The sequence below is a fragment of the Leptosomus discolor genome, unplaced genomic scaffold, assembly GCF_034619465.1.
Source record: "Leptosomus discolor isolate bLepDis1 unplaced genomic scaffold, bLepDis1.hap2 HAP2_SCAFFOLD_29, whole genome shotgun sequence".
Taxonomy (NCBI): domain Eukaryota; kingdom Metazoa; phylum Chordata; class Aves; order Leptosomiformes; family Leptosomidae; genus Leptosomus; species Leptosomus discolor.
In genome coordinates, this window is record NW_028237772.1 from 940,996 (window position 1) to 962,390 (window position 21,395).

Genomic DNA, 21,395 nt, shown 5'->3' on the forward strand with positions numbered 1-21,395 from the left:
CGGAGAAGGAAAAAGATAAGGAAGGGTTCAGGTTTGAAAACCAAAAGATGGGGGGAGGAAAGAGTAAACCTTATGAAAAATCCCCTTTAGGATGTGTTCTGATGCATTGGAAAGATAGAGCAGGACAAGGGGGCACAGAAAATAAGAGAAAGTTAATCAAGTATTGCAATCAATGGTGGCCGCTTTATAAGCTGGAAGATGGGGCAAAAGGGCCTAAGGAAGGCGGCACGTTAGACTACAACACGCTCTTACAGTTACTGTTGTTTCTGAGGAGAGAAGGGAAATGGGATGAAGTAACATATGCTGATATGTTCTTTGTTCTCCAGGACAATCCTGAGTGGCAAAGGGACTGCGGATTAGTACCCCCACGAGACCCCAAGATCCTCGCATTGAAACAGAAAACAAAAAGAAGAACAAAAAGAAACTAAAAAGATGCTGTTTGGCTTGTCGCATTGGCCAAAGGTGTACAGAGAAAAGTCAAACTAACCCTGGGTCAGAACAAGATCTCAGTGAAATCTTTAGGCCCCCTCAGCAGCCACAAGGGCGAGATGAGGACTTAGAAAGGGTCCGTACCCCTCCACATCCTCCCTCCTCCCCACCAGATAGCCCGATACCTTCCCGAACCCGGGGAAGGCAGACAACCAAAAGTTTTCCAAGCTCCTCTCTGGGACGCAGTTGGACCAGATGGAGAAACAGGAAGAGTCAAAATACCATTCTCTTGTAACGATCTGAAGCAATGGAAAGATGCTGCCCGAAAATATCGCAGTGACCCGGTAGGCGTTACTCAAAATCTCAAGTTTATAGTAAAACAGTACAGCCCTGATTGGAATGACATGTAACTGTCCAAATGCCTAATTCAGGGCCCAAATCTGCTCTTTTGTGGCCCAAACCATCCTTTTTAGGGCCCAAAGCCTCCTTTTTAGGGCCCAAAGCCTCCTTTTTAGGGTGCAAATCCTCAGTTCAGGGCCCAAACTCTCCTTTTTAGGGGCCAAGTAGTCCTTTTCTTAGGTCCAAATCCCCAATTCCTGCTCCAAACCCTTCTTTCTAGGGTCCAAACGCTCCTTTTTAGGGTCCAAATCACCTTTTCAGTGCCCAAACCCTACATTTTGGGGTCCAGATCTCCATTTCAGGGGACAAATGCTTCTTTTTAGGGCCCAAATCCTCATCTTTAGGGTCCAAATCCCCATTTCAATGCCCAAACCCTATTTTTTAGAAACCAAACCCTTCTTTTTAGGGTCCAAATCCACACTTCAGGGTCCAAACCCTCATTTTAGGGCCCAAACCCTCTTTTTTAGCGTGCAAATCCCAATTTCAGTGCCCACACTCTCCTTTTCAGGGCCCAAACCCTCCTTTAAACCTGACATTATGGACCTTAAAACGGAGGGTTTGGGACCGCAAACTCAGGCTTTGAGCCCTGAAAGAGGGCTTTGGACCCTCCCAGGGAGGATTAGCATGCTCACGATGCAGCTTGGACCCTCAAATGCCTGTCTGGAATCTAAAAGGGAGGCTTTGGAGCCTGAAAGTGACAGATTGCAAAGCCAAACACTCCCCTTGGGCCCTAGAAATGAGGCTTTTGAGCCTGAAATGTGGCTTCAGATTAACAAACTCAAACTGGAAAGTAAGAATGAGGCTGTGGTCACCATCATGTGCTTTGGGCTCTAGATAGGAGGCTTTGGAGCTTCCAAAGGAGACTTTGGGGCTTCAAAATGACGCTGAGGGCCCTGCAAATGAGTCCTTGCACCTCGAAAGCGTTAACCTCTGAAGTTAGAAATGAGGCTTTGGAGCCTGACACTGAGGCTTTGGAGACTGAAAACGCAGCTGTGGATTCCAAGCAAAGGCTGTGAGTGTGAAAGAAAGGCTGGGAGCCTAAAAACGAGGATTTGGGCCCTACAAATGGGGCTTTGCAGCCTAAAACGGGATCTTTGGTGCTGAAAAGGAGAATTTGGACAAGGAGGAACTGAGGCTTTGAGTCCTAAGTGGGGAGTTTGCAAATTGAAAGGAGGGTCTGGAGCCTAAAAATGAGGCTGTCCCCCCTAGAATCTGAGCTATGGACCCTAAAATGAAGGGTTTCTGACCACAAAGTGAGGCTTTGCACCCTACAAGACGGCTATGGTCCTTCCCGATTAGGGTTTGGACACTCACGATGCAGCTTGGACCCTCAAATGCCTGCCTGGAGCCTAAAAATGAGGCTTTTGGAGCCTGAAAGTGACAGATTGCAAAGCAAAACTCACCCTTTGTACCCTAGAAACGAGGCTTTCGAGCCTGGAATGAGGCTTCAGATTGAAAAACGAAGAAGCTGGAAAGAAAGAATGAGGCCAAAGTCACCACGGTGTGCTTTGGGCTCTAGAAATGAGGCTTTGGAACTTCCAAATGAGAATTTGGGGCGTCAAAATGATGCTCAGGGTCCTTTGAATGAGTCTTTGCAGCTTTAAAAGCATCAAACTTTGAAGCTAGAAACGAGGTTTTGAACCTAACCCTAAGGGTTGGAGACTAAAAACGCAGCTGTGGATACCAAACAAAGGCTGAGAGTGTGAAAGACAGGCCTGGAGCCTAAAAATGAGGCTTTTGGCCCTACAGATGGAGCTTTCCAGCTTAAAACCAAGACTTTGGTGCTGAAAAAGAAGCATTTGGAGATGGAGGAAACAAGGCTTAGAGCCCTAAGTGGGGAGTTGCCCCTTCAAAGGAGGGTCTGGAGCATGAAAATGAAGCTTGCATGCCTAGAAGCTGAGCTATGGACCCTAAACCGAAGCTTTGGAGCCTGAAAGTGAGACTTGGCCAAGTAAAGCTGACCTTTGCAGCCTAAAGATCAGGCTTTGGGCCCTGTGAACGTGGGCCTTTCCAAAGATAAACCTGACAGGATGGACTCTAAAACGGAGGGTTTGGGACCACAACCTCAGGCTTTGAGCCCTGAAAGAGGGCTTTGGACCCTCCCAGGGAGGATTAGCACGCTCACGATGCAGCTTGGACCCTCAAATGCCTGTCTGGAATCTAAAAGGGAGGCTTTGGAGCCTGAAAGTGACAGATTGCAAAGCCAAACACTCCCCTTGGGCCCTAGAAATGAGGCTTTCGAGCCTGAAATGTGGCTTCAGATTAACAAACTCAAACTGGAAAGTAAGAATGAGGCTGTGGTCACCATTGTGTGCTTTGGGCTCTAGATAGGAGGCTTTGGAGCTTCCAAAGGAGACTTTGGGGCTTCAAAATGATGCTGAGGGCCCTGCAAATGAGTCCTTGCACCTCGAAAGCGTTAACCTCCAAAGTTAGAGATGAGGCTTTGGAGCCTGACACTGAGGTTTTGGAGACTGAAAACGCAGCTGTGGATACCAAGCTGTAACGGGTCTGCGTGGCAAGGTTTTGGTAGCGGGGGGGTTACAGGGGTGGCTTCTGTATGAAGCCGCTAGAAGTCTCCCCTATGTCAGTGTAGCCAATGCGAGCCAGCTTTCAGACGGACCCGCCGCTGGCCAAGGCCGAGCCCATCCTCGACACCGTTTTTCGCCTCTGTGATAACGTGTTTAAGAGAGTGAAAAAGTTGTTGCGCAGCAGTAATTGCAGCGAGTGAGAGGAGTGAGAATATGGGAGAGAAACATCCTGGAGACACCCAGGTCAGTGAAGAAGGAGGGGCAGGAGATGCTGCAGGCGCCGGAGCAGCGATCCCCCTGCGGCCTGTGGTGAAGACCACGGTGAGGCAGGCTGTCCCCCTGCAGCCCGTGGGCGGTGGAGCAGATGACTGCCTACACCCCGTGGAGGGCCCTCACGCTGGAGTAGGTGGATCCCTGAAGGAAGCTGTGACTCCGTGGGAAGCCTGCACCGGAGCAGGCTCCTGGCAGGACCTGTGGCCCGTGGGGAGAGAGAAGGCCACGCTGGAGCAGGTTTGCTGCTGGTGACCCCGTGAGGGGGGGCTCACGCTGGAGCAGTTGGTTCCTGAAGGACTGCACCCCATGGAGGAAACCCACGCTGGAGCAGTTCACGGAGAACCAAACCCGTGGGAAGACTCACGTTGGAGAAGTCACAGAGGGCTTTCTCCCGTGAGGGGGACCCCACATTGGAGCAGGGGAAACGTGTGAGGAGTCCTCCCCCGGAGGAGGAAGAGGTGGCAGAAAACAACAGGGTGATGAACTGACCCCAACCCCCATTCCCTGTTTTCCCCCCTGTGCGGCTGGGGGGGAGGAGGGAGGAAAATCGGGATCAAAGTTAAGCCTGGGAAAGAAGGGAGGGGTGCAGGGAAGGTGTTTTAAGATTTGGTTTTATTTCTCATTACTCCTCTCTGAGTTAATTGGTAATAAATTACATTTCCCTTCAGCTGAGTTTGTTTTGCCCGTGAGGGTAAATGCTGAGTGATCTCCCTGTCCTAATCTCAACCCCACAAGCCTGTTGTTATTTTTTTTTCTCTCCTCTCTCTCCTGTCAATTGACAGGGCGGGGAGTGATAAGAGTGGCTTTGGTGGACACCTGGCATTTGGGCCAGGGTCATCCCACCAGAGGAGGAGTCTCACAGAGTAGTTTAAGTACAGTTTAACTCACGCCTCTTCATTACAGTTCTCAGAGCTAATTGTACCATTCAGAACTTTCCTGGAACTCATGACTGTATGCTGATTCTGCTCCCTGGCCAGTGAGGGATTGTTGGGGGGTAGAGTAAGCGGGTACAGGCTCAACATAAATGTGTGTTCAAACAGCTTAAGCCAAAATCTGCTTTGATCGTTCCTGTAATTCCACCAATGCCCAATGGTTTGTGTTGCTCCCATTATTGCCTCATCGAGTTTTCCCTAGTCGGGGCTGATTCTGGTTAAGTGATCTAAGAATTGCCTTGAATATGCTAGCCCCAGCTACGTCTCATCTCTTCAGTGTCTCAGCTTCTGAAGCGCATCTTTCTCTCATTGCTCTTAGTGTTTTCCTTTTCCGACCATCGCCCTGGCCTGAATGAGAAATACAAGAAAGCATCAACCTGTGAAGGTAAGAGTCCTGGGAAAAGATGTGACAATTTCCTGGGACTTCAGCCTGTCTGGGTCTAACTTTCCCTGCTTGCCTGGGCAACATTTATACGATTGAGACTGATTTCAGAACACCAAAGTGTCTGATTCTCATCTTTCCCTGAACACGCGTTTTCAGGAACAAGCCGACTTTAACAAAGGACTTGTGTTTGAGTGGCCATGCCTGTAACCTGTTAGGCACCCTATCTGACTCTTTGTCCACGGTGTTAAAAATTGGGAATAGGTCATTTTTATTTCCAGCGGTGGTGGGTTGATGTCTGGCGTGCCCCTGTGGCAGTGAGGTGGCAGGGGGCGGTGCATGCCCAGGACCCCGTCAGTCATGTCCCTGCCGGAATCGTTCTAGACTAATCGCGCTCCTAAATCGGAATGGTTGATATGCTATCAAACCAAGAGTGGAGTTTTGGCTTTCCTCTTAACGTGGACTGCCACGTGCCCCCAAGGGAATTGTGAGCAGAGCCATGTCACGGCTGCCCAGCTGGGGCACAGCGCTGAACGCAGCTCGGATGGAGCGGTGTGTGTAGCTCCTTCCGGCTGACCCGTTCCGGGCACAGCCCAAAAGACGGGGGACTCAGTCCTGCACCCCTGCTGTGCTCGGTGTCCACTGGTGGGCACACCGGTGGGAGCAGCAGGCTTCAAAATCCACCCTACCTCAGCCCTCCCCAGCTGGGCCTCAGTGTTCCTGGTGGGCGGGGAAAGCCTCCTGGGCGGGCAGGCAAAGGCTCGGTGATGTCACAGCGCTAGGCGTGACATCGGCCTGGGGTTGACACCTCGGCAACACTTGCAAACTCAGACGTGTGGGGCAGCCACTCGGTTCAGGGGGTCGCTGCCCGCAGTCTGCTCAGCCAGCTCCTACGTGGCTGCTCTTTTCTGAGGGAGAGAGCAGGATCATGGCCGGCCCGGTTCCCTGCCCGACCAGGGCTCTCGCCGTGGTTTTCCTGCTCCTGGGTGGCGTTGGCCTTCCCTTCCTGCCAGGCCGGGTCGGGGTCAGGACGAGTGTGCTTAAGGAAGACCTGAAGCAAGTGCCCAGTGAAGCGGAGAGCTGGACGGCCGAATGGCCCAGCAGCATGGGCCTTCGGAGCCCCCAGCACTGGGTCAGGTTCGGGATGGGTGGGAGTCCTGAAGGCCTGAAGCAGCCGCCCTTGTTGGTGCAGTCAGCTTCCACCCTGCCTTACCTTTGGGGCCAGCTCTGGGACTGCCTTGCCCACACAGAAACCAGCAGGATCTTTTGGAAGACCTGGCAAGCCGTGCAGCTGCTCTACATGATTTGGACCTGGCTTGGCCTGTGGAGAAAATTGACCGGACCCCAGAGCCAGGTGAGCCGTGGAGATCAGTCCCACAGGAAGGGACTGGGCTTATGGGGAGCAGGGAACACCAGCAGCCTTGATCAAGAAGGCTTGCAATGGAAAACAAAACGCCGTGCGTGTAAGAAAGCCTCAGCAGGCCCCGAGAGGTCCTCCACCTCTTCTCCAAGGACATGCCAAGCCTCAGGGCTGAAACCCTGCAGGAGCCCCCAGCACGACACGGGGCTTGCTGCAGGTTTCCTCAGCCCAACGAAGCAGTCCTGCAAGGCTGCGGTTCTTTCAGAGGAAGCCAAGCCCAGCAGAGCAATTCTTGGTCCCCAAAGCTTCATTGTGCCCCTGCTCCTGTCATTTCCAGGAAAGCGGACAGCCGGTTCCACCTTCTGAGGAGACAGCCTGCTGCGGGAAGGGCGTCTTTGACCCTGGCGACATAGACTGCTGTCTGAGGGCAAACACCCATTTGCTGGTCAGGTCCCTGAGGCGTTACCGCCGCCTGAAAAAGCTCCAGCACCGACAGTCTCAGAAGAAGGTAAACCAAAAATGTAAGAGAGGAGAGCGTTCTCGATCTTCCCTTGCAACTGCAGCCAGAGCAGGCATCCGACAGAGTGGCCACAGGAAAGGCAGCGGTGCAAGCCAGCGCCGCTGTCCATGCGTGGTGGGATGGGAGGCAGGAGAGAAGAGGCATCCGTAGCTGTGAGGTGCCCCATGGGTGCCCTGGTCCCAGGAGGAGGGGCCCACAGCCTGGCAGGGTGTCCGTCTCCCTTGAAGTGCCTGGTGCATGCCCATGTCCCGGGGAGGCATGCGGTGGTCGCTCCCCGTGTGCCTGTAAGGTGGCAGTGGCCAGTGCTTGCCCACGACCCACTGGGTTCCTTAGGCCTTAGGACCTGCAAGGCTGGTGCGAGGGCAAGCCTCGCAGCAGAAGGAGGGGCTGGTGTTAGGAATGGGGTGCATAACAATTCCAGCTGCAGTAGTTTCATTCCGCTAACAGTGAATTCTCTTTAGGGTGACAGCCAGCTGGTGCATCAGGACGTGCTTCAGCCCACCGAAGCCTCCTGGGGTGAGGGCACCTCTGCTGACTGACCTCTGCTGCTGACCCGAGGCCATCATCGACTCGATCTGTGGCGTTGTTTACTGCCTACGTGTCAGCAAATCTTGTCGAGAAGGAGAGTTGCAAGAACTCTCTTTCTGAATAAAATAAACTGTTTAATAGTTTAAAATAAAATAGTTCTAAAAGAAACTGATAGGAGACAAGACTGTGAATTTGACTGCAGACTGCGCTGTGCCCTGTGTAATCGCTTGCCCTGGCAGTGCTCTGTTGTCCTGGTGTGTCTGGGATAAAATCACAGGCCAGCCACGCTAGATAGGCTCCAGTCAGCCAGGGCAGCTGACCTGAGTTAGATACGGCTGTAGCCCATGCCATAATGTCATGGTCATGTTCAAGGGGGTAGGTTGGCTGAGGACAGGAGAGGGGGCTCCTGCTGAGGTTCCTCCTGCGGTTCCTTCTCCTGCTGCTCCTCCGGTTTCTCCCGAGGACTGCTCTCTGGTCGATTGTGACCACTGGATATTCATCTGGCTGAGTATGTCTCTGTTGCTATTGGTAGGGTTTTCTTTCAATCTGTTGCGCTTCTACCCACGGGTCTGCTCTCCTTTTTCCCAATTCTGCTCCCTGGCCAGTGAGGGTTTGTTGGGGGGTAGAGCAAGCGGGTACAGGCTCAACATAGATGGGTGTTCAAACAGCTTAAGCCAAATTGTGCTTTGATGGTTCCTGTAATTCCACCAATGCCCAATGGTTTGTGTTGCTCCCATTATTGCCTCATCGACTTTCCCCTGGTCGGGGATGATTCTCGTTAAGTGATCTAAGAATTGCCTTGAATGTGCTAGCCCCGTCTCCGTCTCATCTCTTCAGTGTCTCAGCTTCTGAAGCGCATCTCTTTCTCTCATTGCTCTTAGTGTTTTTCTTTGCCGATCATCGCCCTGGCCTGAATGAGAAATACAAGTGTAACGGGTCTGCATGGCAAGGTTTTGGTAGCGGGGGGGTTACAGGGGTGGCTTCTGTATGAAGCCGCTAGAAGTCTCCCCTATGTCAAATATAGCCAATGCCAGCCGGCTTTCAGACGGACCCGCCGCTGGCCAAGGCCGAGCCCATCCTCGACACCGTTTTTCGCCTCTGTGATAACGTGTTTAAGAGAGTGAAAAAGTTGTTGCACAGCAGTAATTGCAGCGAGTGAGAGGAGTGAGAATATGGGAGAAAAACATCCTGCAGACACCAAGGTCAGTGAAGAAGGAGGGGCAGGAGATGCTGCAGGCGCCGGAGCAGCGATTCTCCTGCGGTCTGTGGTGAAGACCACGGTGAGGCAGGCTGTCCCCCTGCAGCCCATGGGCGGTGGAGCAGATGACTGCCTACACTCCGTGGAGGGCCCCCACGCTGGAGTAGGTGGATCCCTGAAGGAAGCTGTGAATCCGTGGAAAGCCTGCACCGGAGCAGGCTCCTGGCAGGACCTGTGGCCCGTGGGGAGAGAGAAGGCCACGCTGGAGCAGGTTTGCTGCTGGTGACCCCGTGAGGGGGGCTCACGCTGGAGCAGTCTGTTCCTGAAGGACTGCACCCCATGGAGGAAACCCACGCTGGAGCAGTTCACGGAGAATCAAACCCGTGGGAAGACTCATGTTGGAGAAGCCACGGAGGGCTTTCTCCCTTGAGGGGAACCCCACATTGGAGCAGGGGAAGCGTGTGAGGAGTCCTCCCCCGGAGGAGGAAGAGAAGGCAGAAAACAACAGGGTGATGAACTGACCCCAACTCCCATTCCCTGTTTTCCCCCTGTGCCGCTGGGGGGGAGGAGGGAGGAAAATCGGGATCTAAGTTAAGCCCGGGAAAGAAGGGAGGGGTGCAGGGAAGGTGTTTTAAGATTTGGTTTTATTTCTCATTACTCCTCTCTGAGTTAATTGGTAATAAATCACATTTCCTTTCAGTTGAGTCTGTTTTCCCGTGACGGTAAATGCTGAGTGATCTCCCTGTCCTTATCTCAACCCCACAGGCCAGTTGTTATTTTTTTTCTCTCCTCTCTCCTGTCCAGTTAAGGAGGGGGACTGATAGAGCGGCTTGGGTGGGCACTTGGCATTTTGGCCAGGGTCAACCCACCACAACAATAAAGCACCAACCTGTGAAGGTAAGAGTCCTGGGAAAAGATGTGACAATTTCCTGGGACTTCAGCCTGTCTGGATCTAACTTTCCCGGCTCACCTGGGCGTGTATTTATATGGTTGAGACTGATTTCAGAACACCAAAGCATCTGATTCTCAACTTTCCCTGAACACGCGTTTTCAGGAACAAGCCGACTTTAACAAAGGACTTGTGTTTGCGTGGCCATGCCTGTAACCTGTTAGGCACCGTATTTGACTCTTTGTCCATTGTGGGGGATCTCAGCTGGACTGAGGCCCCTGAACAGGACGACTTGGACCTTGAGATGATTCTAGTCTACCCGTGAGAGAGCAGACAGGAACAAGAAGAGCTGCAGCTGCAAGATAAGCCAGTCCTGAGGAAGTGTCAACTACAAGAAAAGGCGTACATGTCCTTTTGGCAGAATGCGCGATCACGTGTCCGGAAATAAAACAGAATAGAAGACACAGCCGAACGTTCAATAAACGGCTTTTGCTTGAAACCATATTGGTTGGTAGGCAGAGTCCGTCCTTGCATGAGTGTACTGGGTGGTGCCGAACCTGCAGAAGGCTCAAGAAAAAGGGCGGCTGCCTCTCCCTGCAGGCGGGCGGTGGAGTGTTTGCAGGGGGAGGCAGTCGTGGCTTGCGCGGCTGTTGAACGGGTTTGGGCTTTAAATGTGCCCAGCCTGGTACGCCTGGTTCCTTTCTACTTGCTGGTTGTATTCAGAGCTTAAATGCTATTTTTTAAAAAACACGAAAGCAACCAGCAAACAAAAAGCACCTGGGCAATTCCACCTCCCAACGGGTTTTCTCCCCCCGGCCCTGGCCACCCTGCCGTGCGACATTCACCACCACCATCGGGGTGCAGGACCGGGCCCGGGGCAGGGCTTTCACAGGCTGCCCTTATTTTGAGGCTCCTGGCCGTGCAGTTCCTGGGCAGTGCTCAAGCAATGGCAGCAGTGCCCACAGCCGGTATTTTGGGTCTTTCTCCCTTTCTCTCAGGCTCTGGCTCCCTGGTTTCCAGCTGTTCCCTTTCTGCCCTGCAGCCTCTTGTGCTGCTTCTCTTCCTCTTCCTCACTCTGGCTCCTCGTCCCCATCTTCTTTAGCCTCCTCTCTGCCTGCCCGGGCCCCATGTGCTCCCCCTGCTCCCCCACCCCAGAGGCCATCGCTGCTGGGTCCCTCTCTGCCGCCCTGCCCCACACTCCCCCCTCCCGCTGGCCCTCAGGCTCTGGGGGCTGTTTCCCGCCCTGCTCTGGCCTGTGCCCCGGGGAGGGGCCATGGGGCCCGCGGGGGCGGGGCGGGGCTGGGGGAAGTGTCCCTGCAGGGGCAGGCAGCAGGAAGGAGCCCCGGGGCATGCTGGGAGCTGTAGTCCTGGGGCAGGGGCTGCTGGGCAGCCCTGTTGGTGCCGGGAGGTGCAGGCTCTGCTCCAGCCATGGCCCAGCTGAGGTGAGGAATGGGGCTGCCCCTGAGGTGAGCCAGGCCCTTGGGCGGGCGACGGGGTGTCTCCTGCCTGCTGGCTGCCCGGGGGTGGTGGGTGGGAGCTCCAAGCAGGAGCCGGGCCGGCTGGGGCAGCCCCAGGGTGACCTGAGAGCTGGGCAGGGGAAGGAGAAGGAGACAGACCCCCCATCAGAGGCACTGGGCACCCTGACTCCCAGAGCCCCCCTGAGCCGCCTCAGCCATTTTCACCCCCTGCAGCTGCCCCGTCCCCAGCCCCTCCCCTGAGGCCTGTTCCGCAGCCCCAGGCTGCCCCACTACCTGTCCTGGCAGCGGCGAGCGGGGCCTCGGGCAGGCCCAGGGCTCTGTTAACCCAGAGGCTTTCAGCAGCAGTGCGGGGAAGGAGCGGGGTCTGCAGGAGCTGCTGCAGCAGGAGGGGCTCCGGCCTGGGGCTGGCTGTGACAGTCAGGGTTCTTTCCCTCTGCCAGAGGCCGTGCCAGGGGCTCGGTTGTCTGTTCCTGCCCTGGGGATGCCGTCAGCTGCATCCAGCTCAGGCTGAAGCTGAAGAGATGGGCAAAAGGAAAAGCGGCTGGAGAAGGACACGAAGGGGATCCGGCTGCGAGCTGCCCCCAGCTGCAGACAAGAGACAGCCGGCCTCTCCGCGTGAGGAAGGGTCCCTGTGAGTAGTCCTCAGCAGAGCTGGTCACCAACATGCACCGCGGGGTCTGTGTGCGTAACCAAAGCACAGCACAGCTGTGTAGTGTGTGTGTGTGTGTGCGTGTGCGCACGTGAGGTTGTGTATTGTCGTGGTAGGGACCGACACCGACAAAAATATAGGTAAAAAAAGGCAGCCTTTATTAAGTTACAAAAGCCAAGATGGTTGAGATGGCGCAGCAGAAAAAACATACCCTTTTATAACCTTTCTTATCTGTCCACCCGTTCATGCACTAAGGCTGCTAAAATGATTTGCTCAGTACCTCTCTCCATTCACCTCTATTCACACACTGACTGGCTGGAGCTCCTACTCTATTTCCCACTTCATTCTCTTGCCAAATTTCTGCTCTGTGGTATTCACTTGTTTAGTCTCTTCTTGCTCAGTCTCTTATCACCCCCTCAACCCTGTTTACAACATTCTTCATCCACTTCTTTCATCTTCTCACGGGTATACTGGGATGCTGTCGAGGCCAATTGCATCTTCCTCAGTCAGGCTATCCCCGACAATTCCCCTTTTTTGTTTTTGTGCAAGAAATGTTGCATGAACAGTCTTCTGCAGGGCCCTTTGCAGAAGACTGACAAGACAAGGCAACATCCAAAGCACGGTCCCAATTACCAAGATGACTGCCCTCACCGTTTCAATCAGAGATATTAACTACCCAGACAGCCCCCCCCCTTTCAACCTCCTTTTCAGTCAATCTAAGCCATCATCCTCTGTCAAACGCTTCATCTCTTCTTCTAGCTGCTGTATGCTCTTGAAAATAAGTTCTGAATGGTCAGATGTCTAATGGCAACCCAAGCAAACACGTGGAGAATGGATTTTCAGGGTTCGCAGTAGAAAGGCACAAAGCTTCTTGATACATCACGTTTGCTAAAGTTACCCGGACGTTCTGCTTGGGTTGTGGAACTACCCATTCTTCACCCTGATGCAGGTTCCAGCACAGGCCGAACACACCCAGCAGGAACCCAGCGAGGGCCGGCATCTGTAGAGACGCAAGCATAACCCCTGCCCCAGGTGATCAGCTCACACGGTCCACTCCACTGGCCAGTAACTAAATCTTTAATCTGCACTTTGACACCCTTTTGCAAATACTGTTTTGAAAAAGGAGAAGAAAAATGTATGAAAAGAGGAGGTAGAGAACTGTCCCCATAATGAAGGATGTTAAGAACAGAAACTGCTTTATCTAAACATGCCTGAGGCGGTTCCCCAATCATTCCCCCTTTTTGTTTTTTGAAGCTGCCGCTTCAACGTGCCATGTGCATGCTCAACGACGGCTTGTCCTGTTGGGGAATGGGGAATGCCTGTAACATGAGTAACACTCCATAAACTAAACAATGTTTGAGCTTTCCGTGAAGCATATGCTGGGCCATTGTCTGTTTTAATTTGGCGTGGCACCCCAAGCATAGAAAGAGCCCTCTGTAAATGTCGAATCACATCTTTTCCGGTTTCTCCGTTATGTGCTGTTGCTACCAAAGCGCGAGAAGAAGTATCAATAGAAACATGAACGTACTTCTGTCGGCCAAACTCATGAATATGAGTAACATCAGCTTGCCAAATCTGCAAGGACTGCATAGCTCTGGGATTACTACCAAAACACACTGGGGTGTGAGTGCCCTGGCAATCAGGGCAGGCAGCTACAACAGAACGAGCCTCAGTACGGGACAAACCAAACTGCTGTCGTAAAGCTCGAAAACCTTGATGAAAAAATTGATGTGATAATAGAGCTTGTTGCTTCGTGTTAGGAACAGTAGTTAGAGCCATAGCAGAAACAAGAGCATCACTCTTGAATTACCTTCTGTACAAAATCCGGGTCAAGTGGTATGAGTACGAACATGCATAACAAAAGAAGGTTCTTTACATTGTTGAATGCTCTTCCAGAGTTCCAAAGCACCTCAAATAAGATTTGATTGTCTGAAATAGTCAAGACCACTTTATCCAATGGATTAACCCCATTGGCTACATATGCTGAATCAGTGACAATATTTACAGGAGAAGTAAAAATAGAAAACCAACAGCCATGGCACGCAGCTCTACTACTTGTGGAGAACCTTTTTGATATACTACTTTGTTGTTCCAGTTGTTGTTTTCATACCATACTGTTGCTGCTTTACCTGATTTTCCTGAACCATCTGTAAAGACAGTGGGGCCTTTTACAGGTTCTGGCTGGCTGAAGATTTTCTGACCAAATGGTATTTCTCGAGCAAATTTCAGTAGCGGGTGCGATGGTAGATGGTACGATATTTGCCCTTGAAAACTCGCCATGGCCGCTTGTAGCTCATAAGTATTTGCCAGACACCATTCAAAATACCAGTTTAGAACAGGAAAAACAATAGTAGCTGGATCACGCCCTGTTAGTTCTAGACATGGCTTTCTGGCTTTTATGATCACACCAGCAGTGAGTTCAAACAATCCAGGAGCAGTTTTTTGTGGCCGGAATGATAAAAACATCCATTCTAAAATATGTAACGGGTCATCCCACTCAGGATTCCACTGCACCAAAGCACCAAATGGTACCTTTGTGTCAATTAGTACAAAGAATTGTACCAATCGAGCCAAGACTATTCAGGAGACAAATTTCTCATGTCTAGATTGTTCCACCAGATGAATTCCACCTAGTGCTTCCTCATTTAATATTCTGGGTTCTGCTGGATCAGTAGAATTTTTAATAATTCCAATAATGGTTGCAAGTGCGAATTTGTCAGCCCAAGATAAGGCCTGATCCAATTCAAAGATCCCATCAGTTTCTGTACATCGTTAAGTGTTTTAACCTTAAGGTTGAGTTTCACAGGCTGTGGCACAACCTGTTTACTTGTAATTGTCATTCCCAAATATTTCCAGGGTTCTACCTTTTGTCTTTTTCGGGGGCAATAACTAACCCATATTGTTGTAATGATTTTCTGGACCAATTCTCCATGTCTCTCAACTGCTCCTTGCTGTTTGATGCTAACAGGATGTCATCCATGTAATGGTAACAATAACTAGTAGGGAATTTTTCCGTCACAGGCGACAAAGCTTGTGCTACAAACCATTGACAAATTGATGGTGAATTTTTCGTGCCTTTGGTAAAACCTTCCATTGATACCTTTTTGAAGGTTCCACACGATTTCAAGAAGGCACAGAAAATGCAAATTTTTCGTTGTCTTGGGAGGCCAATGGGATAGTAAAAAAAAAAAAAAAAAGGTTTTAAATCCACTACAATATTTCCCCAATTCACAGGGATCATGGCCGGTGAGGGTAGGCCCGGTTGTAGAGCTCCCACTGTAGCTATGACAGCATTAATTTATTGTAGGTCATGTAGCAATCGCCATTTTCCTGATTTCTTTTTGATTACGAACACTGGGGTATTCCATGGGCTGTCAGAAGGATTTTGTGTCTTCGCGCGCCATCTCGCGCTCTTCTTGCCTTTTCCCTGAAGCAACTGTCCCGCGTGTCCTTTTCTATTTCATCTAAAAGCGGCAAACAAGGTACAGCTAACAAAATATCATCCGCATAACGATAACAATAACACTGCGTCTCACTCACTCACGCATTCCAACACTGATAACCAATTTTTACACTATCACATGAGGAGCTCCTTTACACCATTCACACAAAAGACCCAAAAGGACACTTGCAACTCTGATTACTACAATAGCATCTACAGCATTGAGCAGACTAAGATCCAATATCATACCTATGTCAGACGAGTTCCAATTCAGGTAGTTAAATATCAGTGCGAGTGGTGAAAATACACGTCGACATCAATGCTGACCAGCGCACAGTGCGAGCACTGAGCAAATTACAGAAGCAGACCAGAAGGAATACCTTTTTCCGTAGATGGTCCCTGTCCACCCCTGCAGCGAGCCAGATGAGTCAGGGAGTCCCTCCGAGGAATGGTCCCGGGGCGCGCCCAGGGAGTCCCTGTCCTCAGCGGCTCCTGCAGCCTGACAGAGATTGTCGCCTCTGGGATGTCAACTGAATCTGAGAAAACTCAACAACAACTCAGTGTTATTAAGCAGGGATTCTTTATTGCACTTCAAGATTTTTCTTTCCTATGTGAGGTTCGTTTTGTTTTTTTTCTTTTTTTTAGGTGGGGGAGGGGAAAGGGGGGGTTTAGGGTGACCCCAGGGGTGACGCCGGGGTTCCCCTGTCCCCTCCCTACCAAAACCTTGCCACACACATGCACCCCTTTGCGGGAGCTGCGTGAGGACACTGACACGATCAATGTGATCTAACAAGTGAACCTTTATTTCCGTGTTTCCAGTGCCATTTATAACCCTCGACCACACCCAATAAATACTGATTGGCTTCATCGCAACTAACGGCCCATAGTCCAACCTGACTGGCCACATTGCGAGTCATGTTCAAGTCACGGTCACAAATGTTCACACCCATCTTCTTCGAGAAATTACAACGGCGTCATGAATGGCGGCTGTCTCTTCTCCTGCACCTGTAAGACGTTCATGCCCCCTGCACCGGAAGTTGTTTGTAATTTCAGCAGTTCCGGTACATCCCAGCTCTGATTCTCTGGAATGGCTGGATTGTTCACATGTCCCTTATTTCGAAGATATCCTTCCACACTCCTCCTTCCTCGGCTAACAGAGAATGCAAAACCATGCGAAGGTGAAAAATGGCATTTCTCATGTGGGTACATCGGTCAGCTAACAAGTCCAAAGCATCAGCTCTCCGATTGGTTAGGATTTCTAATATTGCCTGTAAGCGGGTTATGCAGTTAATGTTATAGAACGGTTCTCTGGCTCCCGCTATCAGTTCGTTGGGGTTCCAACTAGCTGGGCCATAATGTCGTCTGATTCTCTCAGTGGGCCGCTCATCCTTTCTCCATTTTTGACCACTGTTTCGGGTCAGACTGATATCAATACTCCTGTTCTCACGCCTCAACTCATCGTACACCCTAATTCCTAGCTGGTTTCCCTTATCAGAGGCTAACAGGAAGAATAGGGGCCTAAAGGATCCCACATAGCATATACCAGACCAGTTTGGTGGCAATCTTCGATAGGCTGCCGTCCGCATACCCAGTAATGCCCTTGCAAAGCCCAGGTCCCATTGGCGAAGGGACCTTCCCACATTGCAGAGTCTATGGGTTGCTCAGAATACAATGTGTTTCCCGGTCCTAGTGCTCCTCCTAAAATGGTTTCGTCTCCATATCGATCACAATATTTACATTTCCACACCCCCGATTCATTTCTCCACACACAGTTACATCCCCACTTACTTTGATTAGTACTAGACCAAAATGTTTTAAACAGTGTGCGGGTTCCATGTCGATGTTGCCACGCCCATTGGTGCACTCGTACAGTAGGATTTTTGCTGGTGGTATTATCTCTCAGGCAGAAAGGGAGTCGGGGATCAAACTTGCTGTCTCGCCGGGCAGCTTTACCACCCTCTCTGCAGGGACTGGTGAGGGAGCGTTTTGCCCAATTGCACAAGTAATCACCAAACCGCCCTTTTCATTTTCAGTGAGCCTCCTTCAATATTGCCACCCTCCTCCCCCCAGCTCACTGACAGGGGGAGGAGGAGATCGTTTGCCTGCTGCTCATTTTTTCTCTCCTCGGTCTTACAGGCACGAATTGGGAAAGAGGGTGCAGAGGGGATGTTGGACTCCTCTTTAATCCAACTGGATAGGAATATTTTTAAGATTCTGGTGGGTTTTCTGTCCATTACTTCTCTAGGTATTCCTTTTTTCAGCCCTTCCATCCACAAATCGACCCTCTTTCTTTGTCCCTCACTGTCTGACCCTCTCTTAACAGCATGTTCCCAATCTAATGAAAAGAAAGCTTTTTTTCTGCAAACTGTTCAGATCTCATAATTCCACGCATATAATCAGATTTCAAGACCCTCTATCATTCAAGCCGTCTGGAGACTGAACCAGGGCAGTCTAAATTGATATCTGAAAATTAGTCTTACTCCTTCCCATCTGCCACAGTGGAACACTGAGTCTATTTGGTGAGGCAAAGCTCTTCCACCTCACTAAGGCAGGTGCTGGGGGGCAGCACCACGTTGCTTTAGCATTAGGAGTTTTCACAGTGGAGAGGGAAGATAACTACTTGCAGAAGAAAGTATTCCTTTCCATAGATGACGTACCTGTCTACATTCAAGATGGCATATTAAGAAGCAAAGATCGTTATTATTCAAAATAATTTATTTTGGATAAAATAAATAAAAGGAACTGTCGACTCTCAACCATGTCCAACTCGTGCTCTTCTGGAAGATGTTGACCGTCTTTCTTGTGTAAACTCCACGCGTTCAGCAACTTCATCCAACCTTCTGCTACAATCAATTCTAAATCTGTTTTCAGTCTTTAAACTAGGATCGATGACCATTTGTTCTGTAAGTCCTTGTGCCCGGCAGAAAACTGAGTACTTGAACCAGGCAAACACTAAAATCCTCATTGCCTGGGGCTAGCCAGTGAAACACAAAGAGAGGCCAGGACTGGGGGCAGTCATCTGCAGATAGATTCGGCAGGAGAGCTCTGGGCCGATCCACCGGGAGGTGGCTGTCACACCGTCGCCGCGGCACACGGGGATATTCGCCAGCATGTTTTCCTTCTCCTGCTCTGAAAAGCATCTGCTATAGGCCTAAAAGCAACACAAAGGAACAGCGGTGTCATCCAGTTGCATCCGTTGCTCAAAAAAATAATCCAAGCTCTGCACCTGTCACCGCTCCACCCTTTCACAACAGACGCTCCTTTTTCACCCCGTCTCTCCACAGCTCTCCTTTGGGAGCTCACAGGCTGACGCAGAACCAATACTGCTCCCTCAGTAGCCTGCTCTGTAAGGCCAAAGCAATGGGTGCCGTGGCACCAGTTCCCTCACTGCCTTACTAAACAGCTCGCACAGAACTGTTGTGTCCAATTTAATACCAATGAAATGATTTCTTCCCCTCCTTACGTTAGCTGGCTGCCTGCACACAGTCCTCAGTATTCCTGAGGCATCCTCACCCGGTACAGAAGCTGAGGAGAAGGGTAGACGGACACGATAGCCTCAGCCGTCTTGAGGCTGACCCGGTTAAATTGTTGTATCTGTCTCTTCCAAGCTTCCAAGAGACCCTTTTGAGAAGGAGCCGCCTTCACTCCTCTGCACCGCTCCTTCTCTAAGCTGAAAGGGAGCCCCGTCTTCTCTCGCTCTTGCCTGGGGAGAACAAAGGATGGGAAAGAAAATGAGGCAATGAGGCTGCGAAGAAAATCCTATCCCTGCACCTGTTGTCACACGGCCAGAGAAGGAGAGCCACCTCTCACTCGGTGCTGTTACAGACACCACTGGCATCAAAGTAAATGCTAAAAACTGGGCCCGATTTTCTTTACATCCAATTTCCTACTGAAAAAGAAACGATCCTGTACTTGGGAGCAATCCTGACACAAGGCAACACACATAGAAAGTGGTAAACAAGAATTCACTTTCTGACTGTCCACCGTAATGAAACACTTCTACGTGTCACTGTTAATGACATCTCACCTCTTCTCACGGCCGAGATGTGACATACAGCAGCTGCTGTGACAGGAATGCTACGATCGTGTGGGACAGCACAAGGGGGCTTGCTTAGCCACTGCTGTGCAACCTGCTGCTGTTCTTCCTTATCCATGGCAGCAGCTAAGCAGCTCCTCCTCAGTAATGCCTCTCTTGATTACATACGGAAGAAAAGCTGGTGCTGTAAAAGCTCAGCTCTAGTTGCGATCCCTTCCCACTCCTAAAATCAGACTGACAACAAGAGCTTTGCTCGATGTCAAGTGAGACTCCAATGTGAAACCAGCGTCTGTCCCCACCCCTCCCCGGGCAGGACCTCCGTTTCCAAGAACCAACCCTGTGCTGAATGAGCAGCTGCTCTGTGTCGCCTGGTCTTTCAAAATCGTCACACCGTGTTGCCCTGAAGTGCAGCCCCGTACCTGCTGTTCCCCCGCAGTCCCTGTGAAAGTGCAGCCTCTCCAAAGAAGACATGACCAAACCTCGTCTCCTTACTCACCTGAACGGTGCTTCAGCTACAGCTTTTGTGAACACGGTGGCATGTGCTCCGAACTCCCCCCAGGTCTCAAAAAACCTGACTTGGATTTGTTTCCTCAGCTACACATCGAGCAAGGCCTGTAAATATCATTGGAAACAACAGATGGAACAATGGATCTTCTCACATCCAACTCCACTCTTGGTTGAAAGGGTCACAGCATCTTGCATTTTCCCGGGCATTTTCTCCATCGCACGAGCTACGTAGCTCTGGAGGGTCTCCTGTCCTTCTGCACAGCCCTGGGCCTCCTGCAAAGATCAACAGAGAAAAGGAGTTAAACCCTTCTGAGGTGCACATGCAAGCACAGCAACCTATGGCTCTGATTCTGTAGCTGGATCTGCAGATGAGAAAATCTGTTTGCGATGCTTCTCAGGGGCAAGCGGGCAATACTTGATGCAGCACAAAGTTACGGCAGTGGCCTCACTGCCCTTTATTTCCTGCCCTAACCCGTGACAGGCAGAAGGAAATCAAAAATAATCTCACTTCATCTGCCAATGTTATCTCCTCAAAAATCGGTGACAAGTTGTAACTGGGAATGAAAGCTTGTCAGAACTTTGCATTGTACAACCCTAGTGGTTTTGACCCGTTAATGGCTTCTAAAACCAGATTTCTGGTTTACTGAAACTGTGGCTCCAACCCCCATTAAAACCTTCCTGCCGTGAAGGGGGATGACAACCACCACCTTCACAACAAGGCGTGTCTGGGGGCACAGAAGTCATCAGCACTCTCACTTGTACGGAGTTGTGAACCGTGGACAAAAGCTCCTCCAAGTGAAGCACAGCCAGGACATTGGGATCTTCTGCCCATTCGTCTTCTTCTTCCATCTGTCCAGACAGGAAAACAAACAGCCAGACCAACAGTCTGCTTCTGAGTTGCTCCAACCAGCGCTGCCACTCAGAGCTCTGAGGCAGGGAGATTCGAGGGTTTTTACTTGGGTTGCTAAATACAATTGCTAATGAGTGCAAGTAACAGAGGAAGGAAAGGGCAAGAACAGGGAGATTTTGCTCACAAACCTGAGATGACACGATCTTCCTCCTCCAGGTGATGCTCAATTCTATCTCAATCATTTTTAGCAGAGAGGAGGTCATGAGAGGGTCAACTTTCTTGATAAGAAAACCAGTGTTTTCTGTCCGTGTCTTTTGTTGCTTTGTTTAAGGAGGAATTCTGTGGCGTGAAAGGTAGTTTGTGTTCCAGAGAAAGTCAGTGTCTACAACAAATGGTTATTTTTTTCTCCTTGACTTGCTCTGGTTGTAACTCGAGAATTTGCACAAAATGCTTCACTGAGCGTGTTCAGGGTAGCAATTCTATGTACGCCGGTGTGTAGTCCTGGCTTGGAGTCTTCTCGTCTGTAAGAGTTCAGAGTATGACTGTGTAAGGAACCGCCCCGCGGCCGAGGAGGAAGCTGAAAGGGAGATCACAGCTTGTCTGTTCTCCAGGCCATGTCAGGCCCATCCCAGCAACCAGCAGTGCCTGTGCCTCATGTGACGAGGCCTGGCTGGAACAGAAATTTGTGCCAGGCCTTTGGCATCGCTGCCAAGAGTTTTATTCCTCTCTGGGCAGCAGCAGCAGCAGCAGCAGCACTTGAGATGGGGCCTCTTTGCAGGGGACTTAGGTTGTGGGGGTCTTGTTGCAAATCTGCAGTGGGTAAGAAAAACTCCTCTACCCACAGTGAGATCAGTAGAGACGTCCTTTAATAACGATGCGCCCCGGGGACATAGGATCCTTCCCCAAGATGTCCGCCTGCACATTGCAATCAACAGAGATTTAGACAGTAAATTGATACATAGTTCATTTATACAATACAGATTTAATTTCATCCT

General features: G+C 50.8%; 1 protein-coding gene across 1 annotated transcript; it reads right to left on the reverse strand.

Annotated features, from left to right (window-relative positions):
- Window positions 1–17,981: 17,981 nt before the first annotated feature.
- Window positions 17,982–20,663, reverse strand: LOC147412859 (structure-specific endonuclease subunit EME1-like). Its single transcript, XM_086480964.1, is given in 5 exon segments — window positions 17,982–18,158; window positions 18,521–18,710; window positions 19,540–19,823; window positions 20,307–20,399; window positions 20,589–20,663. Coding segments are annotated over 5 exon segments (819 nt in total).
- Window positions 20,664–21,395: the final 732 nt, after the last annotated feature.